Below are 18,631 nucleotides of genomic sequence, written 5' to 3' on the forward strand. Positions count from 1 at the left end.
ATGATGAGTTGGAATAGATGTGGATGTTTCCATCACCTGTTTGAAAGACTGATTGGTCTAGGTAGTGAATGTAGTACTTAATGAATACAAAGAATGATTTTTTATATTATTATAGGATTTAAGAGTTTGTTAGAATATACAGTTACAGCTAATCTGCAAGAATGTTATACAATTTGTAAATTTTTGTGCCAGTCCTTACAATTACTACTGTATCTTTGAATCTTTAATTAATTGCCTTTTGTGTTGCAGGACCTAGAATTAGTGATACATATTCACAATCGGGCATGCTGTGAATTGCTGAAAATTTTAACGGAAGAAACCTTAAATAAGTGTACAATTGGAGCACCAGAATTTGTGCAATATGTTCCTTCATTTAAGATGAATGGATGTTCTTCAACCAGACAGTATGAAATTATGCCACGTTATTTTGGATCACCAGAGTATAAAGACTCTATAGTTAAGGTATTTTTTATTTCAGTATTACACTTGGAATCTTGTGTCTTTCTGTTTAAGAACTGAGATTTTCATGGTAGTGAATATTATAGTCTGGTGAGTGTGTACCAGTGTTTTTGAGGCAATACATTCCTTCAGAATGTTGGAGCTGCATACCAGACCATATGATGTCAGAACTAAGAAGACCACGGTATTGTGATGTGATGCCTGAGAATTAGAATCTTGAAGCCATAGAAACTCACAGAGGGATCCATTGGTAGGTAATGTTAAGCAGCAATCCGTGACAGCTACATACAACAGTTGAGGAACTTTTGAGGGTGGTTTTTCTAATTGGCCTATAACAAGGAGATATGCAGATAGCTGGTGAACCAACACAGCATTCCTTGTCATAAGAGCCCAAAACCTAGGGAAGTGTGTGACAGCAAACCAAGCAACCAACACAGAAATAATAGCTTACAAAAGTATATTACATACTAGTAAACTGTAAAATTATTTGTAAATAAGACAATTCAGTGTCCAATAAATCCAGTTACCAATCTGAACACTACTTATAGTCACTGTCACATGACAATATTGTAGCATGTAGGTAATGGCCTGTTCACATGCAGCAGAGGAACACATCCTGAACACGGTAACAGCATACAACACTAGAAGGATGTGTTGCAAGTGATGTTCCTTATGGGTCTGCTGCGAGGCTATATGACTCAACTGACAAAGTTCAGTTCGTGCATCGCATTGAGTACAGTGCAATGAAGGGAGTTGGTTGGTGAGCAGCCGGTCAGTTAGAGGACTGCTGTAGTTCAGTCATTGTGGGCTGTTGCTGTTAGAAACTGGTAGCTCAGGCATGGGGATAGTTTCAGAACCCAGATTAAGGGGAATGTCTGCTGCTGGAAGCTGTTACCAGACCACGACTGGCGAAGACACAGCATACCGAGAAGACACAGTGTGTGCTGTAGTAAACTGCAGTGTGTGTGTGAATTAGCGATAGCTCTGTAGCTACTTGTAGTTACATTCTGTAAGAGTTAAATAAATCAAATTACCAATCCAAACACCTTCTGTAGTCACTTATACACATGACAGTATTGTAACATGTTAGTGACTGGGCATGGTAATTAGAGTTATTCAACTCTTACAACTCTTTAACTATAAGTAAGTTTAACATTCTCACTAATTCACACACTCTACTTCTCACTGCAACACTTGCTAATTCTTCTGTTTGTTCACTAGCCATTGTCTGGTAATGGATCCCAACAGTGCAGTGTCCTCTTCTGCTCATGTTATTGACTGGTGACTGCCTCGTAACGAATTCAAATATAAACTCTCGACTCATTTCTGCAACTCATGACGTTGACTATTTTTTTTATTGCTAGTGGAGTGGGACAAAGTCCCTTGTGCTGCGGCCACTTCTGGCCTATTGTACCAGCCCCAGATGATAGGTGAGAGTGATTGTGGAGCAATTAGTGGAATGAAGATTGGCAGGGGAAACCGAAATACTCGGAGAAAACCAGCCCCAGTGCCACTTTGTCCACCACAAATCCCACTTGACCAGACCCGGGATTGAACCTGGGCTGCCGCAGTGGGAAGCCAGCGACTAACTCCTTGAGCTATGGCGTGGCCTATGACGTTGACTAACTCTGAACTAACTGGTTCAAGTCAGAGTCAGAGTTATGTTATGACCGATGGTCAGTTAACCAGCCTGTCTTGTTGTCAAGCACCCATCTGGGGCCCAAGACCAGATTTTTGTTACTGTCAGATAATGGCAGATTTGTTAATGTGGGGGGCCCTCTCTGACGAGAGGGTGGGTCTGTTGTTTACAATTGCAGCTGGCCCTCACCAGCATAGTCATTCTCGGGTCCAAGTCCTGCGGTACTTCATCACCATATTTTACAATCTCAGTTTCAAGACCCCTCCAACCTTGAGGGCCAGGTCCCTGTATTTATATCCTGGAATAGGGCTGACCAGTTATACTCCTAGACACTGGGTTTCCTTTTTGTCACCTACAACTCATAGGTGGAGGTATTCAAACCTGCTTCCAAGCGGGATATCCTAGCTAACTAGTTCTCTCTCTGAGCTCTGCTCTTATAACTTTGGCACGTTTCTAACAGTGTCTCTAACTGTTGTAGTGGCCATTGCCAAGCAATGGGCTAGGCATCGTTATGAGTCTACCCAGCTGTTACCACACAGTGGGCAATGATTAGGCACTTGCGTCACAATATGAACTTTTTTCACTTAAGGAACTGCTTTTTTATTAACTTCTTTGTGCCAGTAATTCATGTCTGTTATAGTGTGACTTAATACACTAACCCATTTTTTCCTTGTTACATAGCCTTGGCACAGACCACACAGAAAACACCGCTTCCAACAGTTCCTCTATTGTTGTGTGTTGATTCATTGCTTTGGAAATGTAGACTTTAAAGGATTCTGACAATGGTGTATGCTGTACAGAACTATAAGGTTTATTTTGGACTCTATCCATCATCTGGTATATATAAGACAAAAAAACCACAGCGTTTCGGAGACTGGATCTGCCTCCATCCTCAGGTGGATGGAGCAAGATAGACCTACTCAGTTGGGCCTGTTAGAGCTAGTCTCAATCACTTGTCTTATACATACGAGACGATGGATAGAGTCCAAAATAAACCTTATAGTTCTTTGGAAATGTATTTACCATGCCATTGCCTACCAATGGCCCATCTTTTCTTGTTCCACTATTATGGTTTTCAGCCAACATGTCACAATATGATAAAATTATAAAAGAGTAATTACTGTTAAGTACACTGATAATTTTTTTCCAATTTTATCAGTGATCAAAATATTAGTTGTAAGCTCTGTGTATACTTTTATTATATAATTTACCTATTATTTTATATGTTTGTGAAAAACGGTTTCTCATTCTGAGTGGACAATGGGGATGATATGAAAATAAAGTGCTCAAGAGAATATTTGAACATTGAAGATGAAGTGAAGTGGGAATAAGGAGATTTTTGTAATAATGAGGCTTCACCCTAATACTGTTGGGATACTACTGTTGGGGTGTTTACATGAGAAGGATTAGATGAAACACATTAGCATGCATAAGAGAAACAAGAAGTATATTCAGATTTTGTATGGAAGGTCTCATGGAAGGGACCATTTGATAGATCTAGGTATAAATGGAATGATAATATTGATATAGATTCTCTGAAGCATGAACACTTTTTGAACTAGCGTAGAGTAGGTTCAAGGCTTTTGTGGTTATGGTAACGAACATTTATTTGTAGTTATAAGTAGCACTCTTTAGTAATTAATCTGTTTCACTTTATAGCTTTTGAAAAGTGCACAATTTAAACCCATTGCTAAATGGGCACCAAAGACTTCAGAAGAATTGTACAGTTTGATAATGGAATATTGTCTTCAGAGCAGCATACCTGATGAAGGCTTCAATGAAGTTCACATGTAAGCTTCCACATGTTTATACTGTTTAGCAACTCGCTTGGCTTGAACATTGTTTTTAATGCTAGTGGGGTGGGACTAAGTCCCTTGTACTGCGGCCTCTTCTGGCCTATTGTACCAGCCCCATATGATAGGTGAAGGTGATTGTGGAGCGATTGGTGAAATGAAGATTGGCAGGGTAAACTGAAGTCCTCAGAGAAAACCTGCCCCAGCGCCACTTTGTCCACCACAAATCCCACTTGACCAGACCCAGGATTGAACCAGGGCTGCTGCGGTGGGAAGCCAACGACTAACCACTGGCTTGAACATTACTACATTACACTTGAAAAGCACTAGTTTTTTCATCTGTAAGGATCACAGTATGGACTTAGGATAAGTTGATACTCTGAAGACAGGGCCCACTTGATGAACTTGAGGCCATTAACCCATAAAATGGGCCTTATAATGATATTGTAAAAGTGCAGCGTGCTGCTAAGTGTCGCCCCAAATCAGAGCTGGTAATCCACCTTTAAAAATGACAAATGTGTACAAGATTACACATACAGTATTAAAATTGTTACATAGTAGACATTAATGTAATTTTTTAAAGTTGAAAATAGTATTACAGAAGGGTGCAAATAGAATGAAGCCATAAGTAACAGAAAATTTAACAATTTTTCCATAAGTAACAGAAATTGTAAATATTTGTAATTATTGATACCTTCGCTACTGAGTAACTGAAATTATATTGTTGACTTTGTTATCTTGGAAATATTCTCAGTGAAGTTTTACAGTTTGTGATTTACTTACTTACTTATGCATGGAGCTGAGCCCTTCTGGAGGAGCTGCCAATTCTGCAGCTACTCAAGAATTTCCCAGCATTTTATGGAACCCGAAGGTTCATTACCCTGTTCACAAGAGCCCTCCACTGGTCCCTATCCTGATCCAGATCAGTCCAATCCATACCATCCCATCCTGTCTTTCTAAGATCCATTTTAATATTGTCCACCCACCTATGCCTTGGTCTTTCCAGTGGTCTCTTTCCTTCTGGCTTTCCCACCAATATCCTATATGCACTCCTTGTCTCCCCCATTCGTGCTACATGCCCTGCCCACCTCATCCTCGTTCACTTGATAATTCCAATTATACTTGGAGAAGCGTACAAGTTATGTTTGTTCTCAAATTTCTGAACTGTGCCACATTTTCAAAACATCTGCTTCCTATCTTTATGTCATGATTTTGCCTTGCATTTTGGTGACGAGATAGCAATTTGTGATTACTGATAAAATTGCTACTAAGTAACAAACATTCTGTTGTTGATTTTGTTACCTTGGAAATGTGCACAGCGAAGCACATAGATTGATCTGTATATATTGTGAGTGAAATACATTAATAAATGTGAGCTCAAAAATGCCATCCATTTTGGTCCATTGCTTATGGTTTAGGAGTTATGACCATTTGTAACAAATACGGCTAATTCAGTTCCACTGTTTAGTGGATGATGCAATACCCTAGGCAAGCTTCCAGCATATGACATCATATACTCATAAGATGTCTGCTGGTAACAGTCATTCTGCATATATGAGAGAGTACAGGAAAAGGATGTGATTAGAAGAAGATAATTGTAATATAGTACCCAAACAAACAAAGTTAAATGCCGAACGACAGCATGAATATAGAGAAACATATAAAAACTTATTTCTGAAATGTAACACTGTAACTATAGCACACAAAATAAATTCTTCACTGTCTGGTTGCTATTTGTTGCTTGGTAATGATTCTTAGCTGGTTAACAATTCACAGCTGAATATTCAACTATTGAACTGTCTTCTGAATTCTGTTACAAGGAATGAATTGAATTCACAAATGAACTCTCTTTTGTAAGTTCGGGAGGACTGAATGGAAGCTATTGGTCTCCTGTATCCGTTGTAGCTGAAACGCCTGGTGATCCCAAGATTCCTTGTATCCGTGGAAACCTTTGCTGAAGCTGTGTTCACATGAGAATGAGTTTTAGTGAGCCATTGCCTAGCAAACGTGCTTCTGCTTGTTCGTTAATATTCTGGCTTTCAGGCTATGTTTACCAAAACATTGCCTAGCAAATGATGGAGCATTTGACACAGACCCCCCTGTACAGATGCTACAACATTATCCAAACAAGGCAAACTCCATGGCCTGTAATCTGCAAGCAGACTATATTGACAAAGTGACCACCACTTGTTGGCGAAGTTAGTGCCAAATTTGGTGGATAGTGCAGCGGATCCCCATGGCCATTAATCTCCATTTTCTAGACCAGAGCCGCCATTTCCTTGCAATAGCTCTGAATTATCCTCACCAGACTGAGTGGACCCTGTTCTAGACCCACTACTTCTCAGAAAAGTCCAATATTTTTAAATGTGGATAATGTGCTGGAAGGTATTTATGAATTAGATGAAATCAACCAGTGTCTGCAACATTAATCCTGGAAACCAAGGGTCCCCAATTATTTTTTGATGTGAATGAAAAATGGTGGATCATAAAGTGTATAATGACATAGAAGCATATGAAGCACAACAAAAGTGATTCAGTGACATGTTAAATTAACACCATCACAGTGGAAAAGGTTTATATGTAAATAAAAATGTTTTTAACACATAGCATTCATGATGTGCCACAATTAATAGCATGGATCAGTGGAGTTTTGAGTTGTTTGAAGAAACTTTTCAGTTGACCTAACTAGCTCCGTGTCGTCAAATTTCCCTTTGTTGAGTCAGAAGGTTTATAACTGTGTTCACAAAAGCATGCCACTGCTCCCTGTTCTCAGCCACATTAATCCAGTGCACATCCTTTTATCCTGTGTCTTTAAGAGCTATTTTAATATTATCCTTCCATCTGTGCCTAGATTATGAAGTCGTGTCCCTTCAGGTTGTCCATCAAAAATTTTGTATGAATTTTTCGTTTCTCCGGTGTGTGCTTTATGTTGTGTTCATTTCATCCTTTTGATCTGATTGCCCAAATACTGTTTGGTGAGGAGTAGAAATTATGAAGCTCTTTGCTGTAAAGTTTTCTCCACCCTCTCAATAATTCCTCTTAGACTTGTATGCTTTCCTCAGGACCCTGTTCTCAAAAATCCCCTACCTCTCTTAATACTCTAGTATGAAAAGCTAATGTCGACACCTATGTGAAGCAACAGATTTATATGCTAACCAATATGTATAAAACAGTGACTTGAACAAGTTCAACTCAGATTAGGTATACACATTTTCACTCCATGTATATCACTGAGAGCATAAAGACAAATTGAGAAGATCCGCAGTCTTAACTGTGATGTGAATATATTGTAACGTGTTTCGTTACCGAAGACGCCGTAGAGATGGTTAATTGGTTTATTTAACAATCTACAAATAACAGCTACAATTAATTATCACACAGTTGTGGGGTTTCACGACTTATAACCCTATGCGCAAATCAGTTCACTCTGGCTTCAGTAGTCTACACGTTTACAGTAGGGGAGCTATGTATCACTGTATCACACGCTCCTAATTACACAATTACACACACGTCCGGTTCTTCTTTCTGCGACGGCTGCTATACTCCACCAGTAGTCGGCTGACTGGAGAACTGTTGATAACACACTCGGCGACTGTCACTTTATAACTGGGAACTGTCTTCGGCGATGGCCAGGTTACAACTCGGTGGCTGTCACAGTACAACTCGACTCGGCGACTGTTACTTTACAACTAACTGGTAGCTGCTGTGCAGTATCCTTATATAGCCGCAGTGGTGCCTGTTGCGTTCCACGTCACAGTAGGAAGTTGATTACGGGTACGTAGCATTGCGTGTTACGTCACCGCAGAGGGGGGGGAGGGAGCGCTATGTTACCGCCACGCGCCTGTGGCCTGAGTTGCCACGTTGCTGCTGGGTAGGGAGGGGTTCTCCGTTGCGCAACATGTTACAGTATGTTAACATTTCTCTTTCTAGGTTAATTGATGTTTGCCTTCATAAGCTGAACACAGAAGATTGTAACTGTAACTTGAGTGTTACTGCCATGCGCTCTATTCCATGGATTGCAATATTTAAGGTAATATGTCATTAGTTTTTATTGTGGAGTGATCTGTTTCAATAATGAATGAATGAATGTACAAGGGTGGGCCCTCTTGGCCCTTGCACTGTGACCACAGTGATCTAGTGTGCTTGTTTCAATAATGGAACAAAGAATGTTGTGTGCAGGAGATCATTATTTTGTTTTTATTAGTCTCTGTGAATTTAATCTGTTACTTTGCTTGTTCTTTATGGCGCACAGCACAAAATCACTCTTATGGCAGCATATGATAATGTACATGTTAAAAAAATGACCTGAATATCACAGAACAATTATTCTTGTTTTGATAGACTTCTGTTTGCCAGATTGACCAGCATCTTGTCCAGTATAATGTATTGTCACACCTTTCCATAGTACCATAAATAAATTCCACTCTTAAGTCTTCCAAGTCTTTATTCCTTTTTTTATTCAAGTGATACATGTAATATCGTTTGTCCCATCTGCTGTGTTGTCACATGATGGCTGAAAGCTAGAATAGTGGAATGAGTAGAGGTGATCATTGATAGGCAGCAACATATGCTGACACAACAATGTGACATGACAACTGAAAGCTGGAGTAGGGGAAGAAGAAAAGGTATCCATTGCTATGTAACGGCACAGTAAACATGTTTCTGCAGCAAAGAATCAACACAGAATAATAGAGAAACTATTGGAAGCAGTGTTTTCTGTGTGACCCATGCCAAGGCTATAGGAAGGTCCAGCAGCAGCATTCATCAGTCGTTCAGAGCCATGGGGCTCAGAACCAAGAATGACAGTGCTGGCAGGGACCAGCAGTAATTTACCTGACCTGGCTCAGTTGTAAGCAAGCAGTGGTAGTTCATGTTTGGCTGCAAGCAGTCCTCATTTTTATGAGTCACTACCTAGTAATGACTGGTGATGACAGAATAACAGAGAAAAGACTGAATGTGTGCTGTAGATGTAGTGATTTATAAAGTGTGTATATTAATGAGACTGTGTTCATCATTTGTAGTTAAAAATTATACGTGTCAAATCCAATTATTATTCCAAAACCCCTGTCACATCAGTATCACATGACAACTATTGTCAGAAGTGGGATTGGTTTGGTCTGATTTGAATTATCGAATTGAATGAATGATAGAATGATAGAAAGGTTTGTGAATGATAGATTCCATGTAAGAAGTGGATCCTCTTTTGAAGTTGGTAGCCCCATCAGGTGGCATGTTAGAATGTGTAATGTCTGAGATGATCATCTGGTTGGAGGCCAAGATAGGTGCCAGTTAAGAAGGGATGAAAGCCTGCCAAGAAGTGTTGAGACTATTCAATAAAAGGTAAAGGACAATCAAGAAAAGATGGAGGTCATGATGAAGCCAGCATGGGGGAAATGAAAGCCAGTCAAAGACAACTGACCCAAGTTAAGAAGTGTAGGCCATTCAGGAGCAGATGGGGCCACAATAAAGACCAGCCAGGAAGAGATGAAGGCCACAGTAAACTCCATTCTATCCGAACTGGAAGACACCATCAAAAATTGGGTGGGAGATGAATTGTTGTCTGTTGACTAATGGATACGGGACCTCTGATTAACTAAACTTGATGATTGAAGAAATGTGGCTCAGGTTACAAACGTTCCTCAATACACCGAACTGAAGGATCCATGAAGAGATAGTGGACACAAAGGAGGACCTTCATGTAAAGCTAAACCTCATGGTCCAAGGAGCACAGGTTGAGGTTGAAACAACAAAGACTCTAGTACAAACTTCACAGCATGGGCTCTAGACCAGGTGAGGAGAAGTTGAAGCCTGAGCAGATTGCTGATCTTCTGGGAGAACAGAAACAGGCATAGGCTCAGTGCAGCCACCTAAGTGCAAGATATTGATATCATGGGCTGTGTTCTGATGGCAGTTCGAGACAGTGTTGGACTAGAACAGCGGACACCCTATGAGGAAACCACATACCTGATCACAACCTTGAAGGAGCGAACTTCATTTATGAGAAGTTTCAGAATTCCTACAGTGATCACCACCTGATAGTAGCGTTCCACAATCGACTGGAAGGAAGGACCCAGCTCATTGAGGAATCCCTGCAGGAGCTTGCTTCAACCATTGACTGCTTGACTCACTGTTCCCATGTTGATCTGCCTGGACACCCAATTAGTAAAGAAGCCTCCTTTGTATTTTGCGATGGGATAAGGTAGCGAGAAATGATGATAGCTACTCTTGGGGAGCAAGAAGACACTCAGTGAGGCCTCTGAGCTGGAGGCAGCTGACATAGCAGCTGGAATGCCCTCCAGGGTTCAGCAAATTATGGCCAGGACATTCTGGAAGAGCCAGTCCCCTCCAGCAGAACGAAGGGATAACTGACAGTTAGTGAAAGTACCTGTGAAAGTCCAAGTGAAAGTACCTGCTTCTCTTGAAAGGACTGCCCCCACAAAACCGATGAAGAAGACAGTGATGCTTGATGTGAAACAACCAGAACTGGAGGTGGGAAAGAGAGCTTTTGAGAAGGGATGGCTGGTGCTTGAGAAACGACAGGGTTCTGACAAGAAGGGATGAACAGCGCATGAGAAGTAAATGGGAGTTGATGTGATGAGATGACCAACACTTGGAAAATGTGCAGGAGCCAGCAGGAAAAGGGGAACACTGGCATCTCCATTCACACCCCACCCTGCATTCAGCATCATAACCGAGAGGTGCGATAATAGTCTGATTGCCCAGGGCTGGATTGGCGACAAACCATGCTTCATGAGTACTGACACCAGAATGTCAGATACTATTGCTACGCCACGCATTGCTGAAGGATGACCCAAAATGAAGCCAAGCCAACATTACATGCTGTGGATGGCATCAGGGTTGACCCTCTCTGTCTTGAAGGAAGCCTTAGTGGAACTGACCATAGGATGGACCTCTAAACATCTGGTTGCTTGTTGCAGAAATCATGGATGAACTAACTAATCTTGGGACTTGATATGCTGCACACCTATGATGTGTTTGTAAATCTAGGCCACCACATACTGCAACTGAGTGTAGAAGTATCAGTATGGAGCCCCCAGGAATGGCTGTAGTCTTCCCACCTAGTGGTAGACAGTGACCACATAATACCATCATGGTGCGAGGAAGTAGTGGTAGCACAACTGGAAAGCTCCCTCAGAACATAAAATGGCGTTTTAGAACTGAGCCTGGAGGTCTGCACTCTCCTAAAGGACTACATACTCAGGGCTCTGGTCCAGAATCGGCCAAAGGTACCTGTCAGGGTCCTGAGTGCTACCTGTTAAGACCAGACACTAACAAAAGGATTCCCCTGACACACTGCGAAGCAGTCGTGCTGGTGACCCCACTCAGTATAGCGTAACCTCAGACCCAAGAGACTGTCCTGCAGTTACAGAACATGATTGCTATTGCCATGCCAAACTTCAGCAATGAAGAAATGCAAGAATGGGAAAGTTAATTGCTAAGTACAAAGATATCTCTGTGCTAAAGAGCAAGTGACTACTGACAGGCTGTGCTGGAGAGGCCCGACTGATCTGACAACCCTGAAGGGGCTCCCTCTAGCCAAACAGGCAGAGATGTACAGGATGATCAAGGACATGCAGTTATCAGAGTTAAACAGCCCATAGTCATCTCCTGTCCACATCTTTCTTGAGATCTGTATACATTGTCTTCAGCACTGCTTATATAATAATCCTATTTATTTCTGTTTATTTCCCTCTTCATTTTACATAATTTTGAAGTCTGAAATCAGTTTTCATAAAAGGGCCTTAAATTTTCAGTATAGCAGATATGTACTGAACAGAACTCTCTTAGCTTGGCATCCTCCCAACTGGCACTTTCTTCATTCAGTGTACATTGATTTTTTGTGTGATTTGCACTTAAGTAACATTTTTCATATCTTTCATGAGATTTGGACTTGTTTGTATCCTCATCAAAATCACCAAACATTTAATTCCACAGATGCATTAATGTCAAGTATTATTACATAATTTGTGTAGGGGATTTGATAGGTTTTTGCAGTGAAGAAATCCTGGAATCTGTTTATGATGCCAAAATTCAGAGAACAGGATGTCACTAAAAGAGTAAGTTGTACAACTGTTATAATTCTTTATGATGTACTTTTCAGGTGCTGTTAAAATACAAATTGAGGCAATTGGATTTTAGAGATCACCTGTCTCAAGAGGAAGGAGAACGTAAAATAATGGTGGCAGTGAACCGTGAAAAAATATCCAGATTCATAGAAAATCAGTGGTTGTATTACTTATATATCATAAAAGAGAAAGGTGAGCCATATTCAGTTTCTGCTTTCAGACAATGGAACAGTTTTTCAACACATGTCATCAGGGTGAAGTATCATTGTATCATTCCTGTCTCTCTGTATTTCGTATAATATATTTAATTAACTCTTCAGCACAGGCATTTAAATATCACACTTGTAAGTGATCTGCAGTATTATTTTTAAATGCCCATTAAATTTTTGCTAAAAATAATTATTTTTCTATTTTCTATTTTAACTATATGAGATTATAATTAGGGCTGCAAGGGATGTAGATATGATCTATAAGCTCTCTTATCTGATTCCCAACTCTACCTACAAGCAGTGCAGCCTGTTTCTACAGACAAGCCATGGCAGTATAACTGTTCCACCTTTTACAGAGGAAATGCTGTAAAATCAAATGGGTGATACAGGCTGCTACCTTATATATACTTATAATGATGCCAACGTAAAATGACATACAAGAAAGTTAAAGAAACATCTCTATTATGTATTTGCCATGGACCTGCCTGAAGTAAAATATTCTCCCATTCAGATCTCTGGGCAGGAACTAGTCTGGGAGATACAAGGCAGAAAGATAATTGCAATAGAGTCACCGTTTTTCAATGGAGTGCTGGTGTTTTGAACCAAGCTAAGAAGGCCAAATTTCATAAGATCTTGGATGGTGTAGAATTTGATGGTTTTTGTGTAATTGAAGCCAGTGTAAGAGAAAAGAATGTAAAATATTTCCATCTAAACAATTGTGATTTAAATTTCCTTCCCTAAATGTAGGAAAACTGCTGGTGGCATTCTTATATGAACCTGCTAGCCACTGAGGCATATATTCATTGCTGTTAGGCATATGAATGATGTTGACAAGGCAGAAATTATCAACTTGACTATCTGGAAAAATAATAACATGTTAAAGTATTTGAAATATACATCCCCCCTCAAAAACAACCCTGCTCTCAGTTTATTGGATGTTTGAAGACAAATGCTTGTTGGAGACATCAGTGCGCATTCCCATGATGCAGGGTAAAAAATGTTGATGAAGCAGGGAAGACAGTGGAAGATTTTATTTCAGAAAATAATGTTGAATTACTTTATGTAATTGAAGATCTGTCACAAATCTAGATCTCACTTAGGCATCCACTGATATTACTGAACTTGCTTTAAGAAAAATTATTGGTGTGGACATATGGCATAAATGTGGAGAAGAAGGTAAAATTGTTGTTCTTAACTAATGGAGTGTTATGGCATGAAGATGTATTGGGTAGTGGATGTATGGATCCATGTATTCTTGACCTCCACTAGTTGGAGGTGAGTGGTCAGGTTCACACCCTGGCCACTTTGCCCCTGAGGAAAGAGCCCTGGTACCCAGAACCCGTCTGGATGATGTGGAGAGGAGAGAAATCTTGCTCCTGTTGGAATTCAAACTCTGATTGCTCAGCCTTCAGTTACTATACTGATTACATTTTGATGGCTCCCAGTAGAGAGAAGAGCTTGAGTAAAAAATTTCAGACGCCCACTTGAATTTTCAAGTTGAAGCTCCTGATAACTGTGAGAAATTTTGTAGTTCCATTCCTTTTGCTGCAAAGCAGTAGACACCGAAGGGTAGAGCTCCACAACGTAAGTCTTTTTGATTATATCTACTGACAATATTAAGAAATGACAGCAAAATAGCAAGTAAAGAAACAGAATTATCAAAGGATCAAAAATGATATACATACAAGCATGGAGAGAGAAAGCAGCACTTTTCAACTGACAAATAGTTTCATATAAAAAATAAACGTTTCAAAACTTTTGAAAAATCTGGATGATGGAAAAGATAGTTCAAAAGTTCAGAATTAATCTCACCACTTAATAACAACCTTAATTTAAATCACAGAGAACCCATAAATTTTAAGAATTCATCAGAATATAAGACATGGCAATAGCAAAATACTTCACATCCTTTTACACATCTGCTGATTAAATTTTTAAACATCTGAAGAAAGAAGAAAAACACCTGAAACACCCTATAAAGCAGAAGTGTAGGAACACAAATCAAGAGGACAGCTTTAATTCTGCCATCACACTTCGTGATCTGGCCCAAGCCAGTCTTGGTCCCGACTGTTATGGCAGAATTCCTAAAACCCTTGGGTCCACTGGCACTCACCACATATGTTCTGACACTAAAGTTCGCAAACTCATCACAGTAAAAGTGCTACATACCTCATTGCTGAATATCACTGTAGTTGCCTTCAAAGTACTCACTCCCCTTGGGAAGCTATACACCAATTCCAGCACCCAGTCCACCCTTCAAAACAATTTTGGAACTGGTTTTGTGGAATGACCTTCAGAGCTGCCATCATATTACTCCTGATGTCATCAGTGTCATCAAAATACCTTCCTTTCAATATTTCCTTTATCTTCAGGAACAGAAAAAAAGTCATTGATGGTTAGATCTGATGAATAGGGAGGGTGTTCCAGCACAGTTATTTGTTTACTAGCTAAAAACTCCCTCACAGACAGTGCTCCTTTGGGACTGTTTTTGCACACACCTTCCTCATGTCAGGATCATCAGTTAAGATTTTCCTAACTGTTTCTCTGTAGGCGTTTGCTTGCTATGCTATGCTCCTGACAGCCCACAATTTTCACGCACAGTTTGATGAACTTTTGCAATGTTTTCTTCAGTTCTGCTCGTGGCTGGCTGTCCTGATCTCCCTTCGTCAGTGATCCTTTCTCTTCCCTCAGGAAACTGAGTCACCCACTTGTAAACCGCTGTTTTCTTCATAGCATTATCCCCATAAACTTGCACCAACATCTCTCTGATTTTGCTTCCACTCTTGCTAAGTTTAACAAGAAGCTCCAACATTCTCATGACAACACATCAGAACACATTCAGACAATAATATATGCCACTCAGAAATAGACTGGCATAGATCAACATCACAGCTGTGAAACGCTGATATGCCAGCGTCATCAAACCATACTGAGGTTTCTGTCCACTGCTGCCACAGCAAGCACATGATGGCGAGTTTGTGAACTTTATTGTCAGACCACATATGTATACAGTTATTTAATGACATTTGGAAAACATGAGTTTATGGACGAAATCAGTCATTGTTCCTATACAGAAAACCAAGAAACCAGCTTCAGAACTATCCAGCTATTGAGCATCATCCTTAATAAGTATCCTAGCTAAAACTGTGAAATAATTTGTCAGCACAAGATTGAACTGGTACTTGGAAACTCAAAATTTCCTTTCTCTGGCACATTCAACTTGCAGGAAATACTGCTCAAAATCAGCAAATTATTGTGTTTAGTTAGGATGTTAATTATTCTCGTGACAGAACAGAAACAGTGCTTCCGTACTTTGTTGACTTGTATTCAGAGGGTGAAACTTATGCTGTAAAATGTAGGATGGTTCCACTGTTTCATTACTCAACATTCCTATGCAACAGAGGTAAAAAATGAAACCTAAAAATATAAGGGAAGCAAGAAGGCTCTCCCAGTCAGTGATCACAAAAATCACCCTTTCTAGTGTGGTCATCAATGACCTACCAGGATAACTAGGTGAAATCAAGAATGGTAACGCAGCCCTCTTTGCAGGTGACTAGTAATTTGAGAGTGACCAGTGCATGACATAATGTTACCTCGAGTACTGTCTAGAATAATTCCAAATGCCACGTGGTACCTTTCTTTCATTCCAGCAAGTGTGGCTGTAGCATTGGATCCTTCAGATCCATTTCCAACACATCAACAGTGTAACTACGAACAACCACAGGCATTGTTTCTTCTTAGTTCTCTTTATTTATAGTCACACACATTTCATCTCTGTGGTATGTAGACATCATAGTCAGTCACTCCTTGTCTTGCCACATCTCCTGAGTGTTGATGATAATGCTCTCTTTTCTTCTATTTGTTGTTTGTCACTACAGGAGGAACATTCTTCCTGTAAACACATAAAGTTCCAACACAGCCTGTTTTATTTTGTACTTCATGAACCAAACCATCTCTGGTGAATTATAAAAATGTTATATTTTAGCGTCCTGTTACACTGATTTATGTCCATGGTTTATGCTGTCTTACAGTGTATACACTTTTCCACCTTATTCTTCACTTCCACACTACATGTTTCAGCGCTAATGTGCCATCCTCAGGTGTCTTTATGCACGTTAAACTAGACACACACATATCCAGCAGTACAACACGTGCAGTAACAGGAGCAAAACACAACACAGAACACGATACAAAAATGTATGTAGGAAGAATGCTCACATAAAAGAGGATTGGCATAATCCTGAAAAGTTTTATTATTTAGAATTCATCGACATATATGACGAATACAGATTTTAGTCATTTTAGAATGAAGACATCATGGCATGCAATACAATAGTTTAACGTGCATAAAGACACCTGAGGATGGCACATCAGTGCTGAAACATGTAGTGTGGAAGTGAAGAATAAGATGGAAAAGTGTATACACTGTAAGACGGTTAGCATAAACCATGAATTATAAAAATTGCCCTTCTGCACTTACAAACTGATTTGTTAGTTTCATGCCATGTCCAGTGTAAATGGGGAAAGGCCAGACGTAGCTGGAGCTAGACTCACAGAGTTCATGTCTTATTGCCAGATTTGGCATTATTGAGGGGTATATATTGTCTGAAAAACAAATAATCTTTCCATAGTGTCAAGGACTCATCTTCTGCAATGTTCTGGTTCAGAAGATACAGATTTTGGAATTTGTTATGTAGGTGCTGGATATCTCTATAAATGTTGAAAAGTTTTGGACATCCTTGAATTCATTTTGCCTACTGTTGTCAGAAAAATGCATAGATTTGATTATTATGTCTATTCTTTCCAGAGGTAAAGTCTCAGAAGGAAATGGAGTGAGTAGCAGCCAGTTCTTTCAGTAGTATGATGTAAATGTAGACATCCTCTGTTCAATATAGCTTTATTTATGTAAGATCAAAGAGTTCAAATTATTCATGATATAATGTCTTTGACTAACATGGCAAATTAACACTTCTTTTAATTTGCAAAACTGTAGACAGTTTGTGTTGTTGGAGTTATGAATGAGTTTGATAATGAGACAGGTAAGTAGATGGGGTGTTACAAAAAGAAGCAAAAATAGGAAAACATTGTAGGCCTACAGTACAATACAGTACAGTACCATTTTCACAAAAGAATGTCATCAGATTGTCCTGAGCCAGAAAAATCTAGTTCACACACTATATCTAAAATTCTATTTAATATTATCCTCCCATCTAAGCTTAACTACTAAACCTGTTACTGTGCAGCAAATGATAGAGAGGTAACCATTTCTTCATCCTGTGCAGGAATGTTTTATCATCCCACTGAGGAACAGACTGCAGCGTATGATGTTGCAAGAGATGGGAAAGCAGGCCTCTGTATGAAAAGGAAGTCTGCCCAAGATGGTGATGTTAAGAAAAAATGGCCCAAGCAGCTTGTCTTCATGAATGCTGAAAATGTCAACACTGCACTCCAGAAGTTGTCTGGGTGGTTAGATGAATGTTACAGTAAGCAACAGGAACTGGAACAGAAGCTGAAAATTGCCCTCCTTGATGATGGAAACTTAGTGGCACCTGAAGACTCAGTATTGTAGTTTTTCTTTTTCACATTTTAAATTATGTACATTTCAGTCATGTTTAATTTTTAAGACGTGAAATCATAGGAAGCATCTCTTACAGGCTTCTGTAGTTGGGTTCTCCATTGGGCCATGTAGTTATATGCCCCATATTAGGGTACCAGTGCTGCCCTCTCCAGACACCTGTCATAGGCTTACCATATTTTCATGCAACCAAACAGGGACACTGATTTTAGGAGGCCAACTTCTTATCCCCTTGCATATGCAGGTATCACAATGATGTGTTTTTAGCAGAATAAACAAATATGAGACTGCATCAAACAGCATTTTTATTTGAAGTCATTTTGCAGTACAAAAAAGTTATTCAGTTATTTGGAAACCATATTGTCACGTATAGGGGGGTACACGTGATGAAATGATGGGTTCTAGTTCGGATGATAGGATTTATTAACAGCTTGGTTACACACACACTCTCTCAATTACACTCAAATCACAGCGCTATCGCTGATTTACATACACCTTATAATCCACTGTGGATCTTACACATAAAGTCTTCTAAATCACACTTTAAATTTTCACAGGTCTTCTACGATCTCTCAGGTACTCCCAGTACTCTCCAAAATACTCCATCCTCAATACTGCATGAATAGTTCGCTGCTCCTTATATAGGCTTGGCATAGACCACATAGAAAACACATTGCTGCTTGGCAACAGATATCAGGTATTGTCAGGTGTGTCTACCCACGCATCACGTAGTAATGGGATGAGTGGGGATATGTGATGTCACTCACACTTCCTGTTGTGCTATCCAAGCGTTCACAGAGCTGTCGCTTAGCAACGCGCCGATACAATCTGCAACTCTCCTGTTGCGCATGTGCCCTGAGGCCTCTGTG

General features: G+C 39.9%; 1 protein-coding gene across 2 annotated transcripts in view; it reads left to right on the forward strand.

Moving 5' to 3' along the window:
• The window catches only part of LOC111870657, a gene marked incomplete at its 5' end in the record, with an annotated part of 78,013 nt that extends 59,838 nt beyond the window's left edge, over window positions 1-18,175 (forward strand). For both annotated transcript variants that reach the window (XM_023863127.2, XM_023863128.2), the window contains 5 exon segments: window positions 250-462; window positions 3,758-3,888; window positions 7,822-7,921; window positions 12,014-12,170; window positions 17,470-18,175. In XM_023863127.2, coding sequence (XP_023718895.2) covers window positions 250-462; window positions 3,758-3,888; window positions 7,822-7,921; window positions 12,014-12,170; window positions 17,470-17,756 — 888 coding nt within the window.
• Between the last annotated feature and the right edge of the window lie 456 nt (window positions 18,176-18,631).

The sequence above is a fragment of the Cryptotermes secundus genome, unplaced genomic scaffold, assembly GCF_002891405.2.
Source record: "Cryptotermes secundus unplaced genomic scaffold, Csec_1.0 scaffold628, whole genome shotgun sequence".
Classification (NCBI taxonomy): domain Eukaryota; kingdom Metazoa; phylum Arthropoda; class Insecta; order Blattodea; family Kalotermitidae; genus Cryptotermes; species Cryptotermes secundus.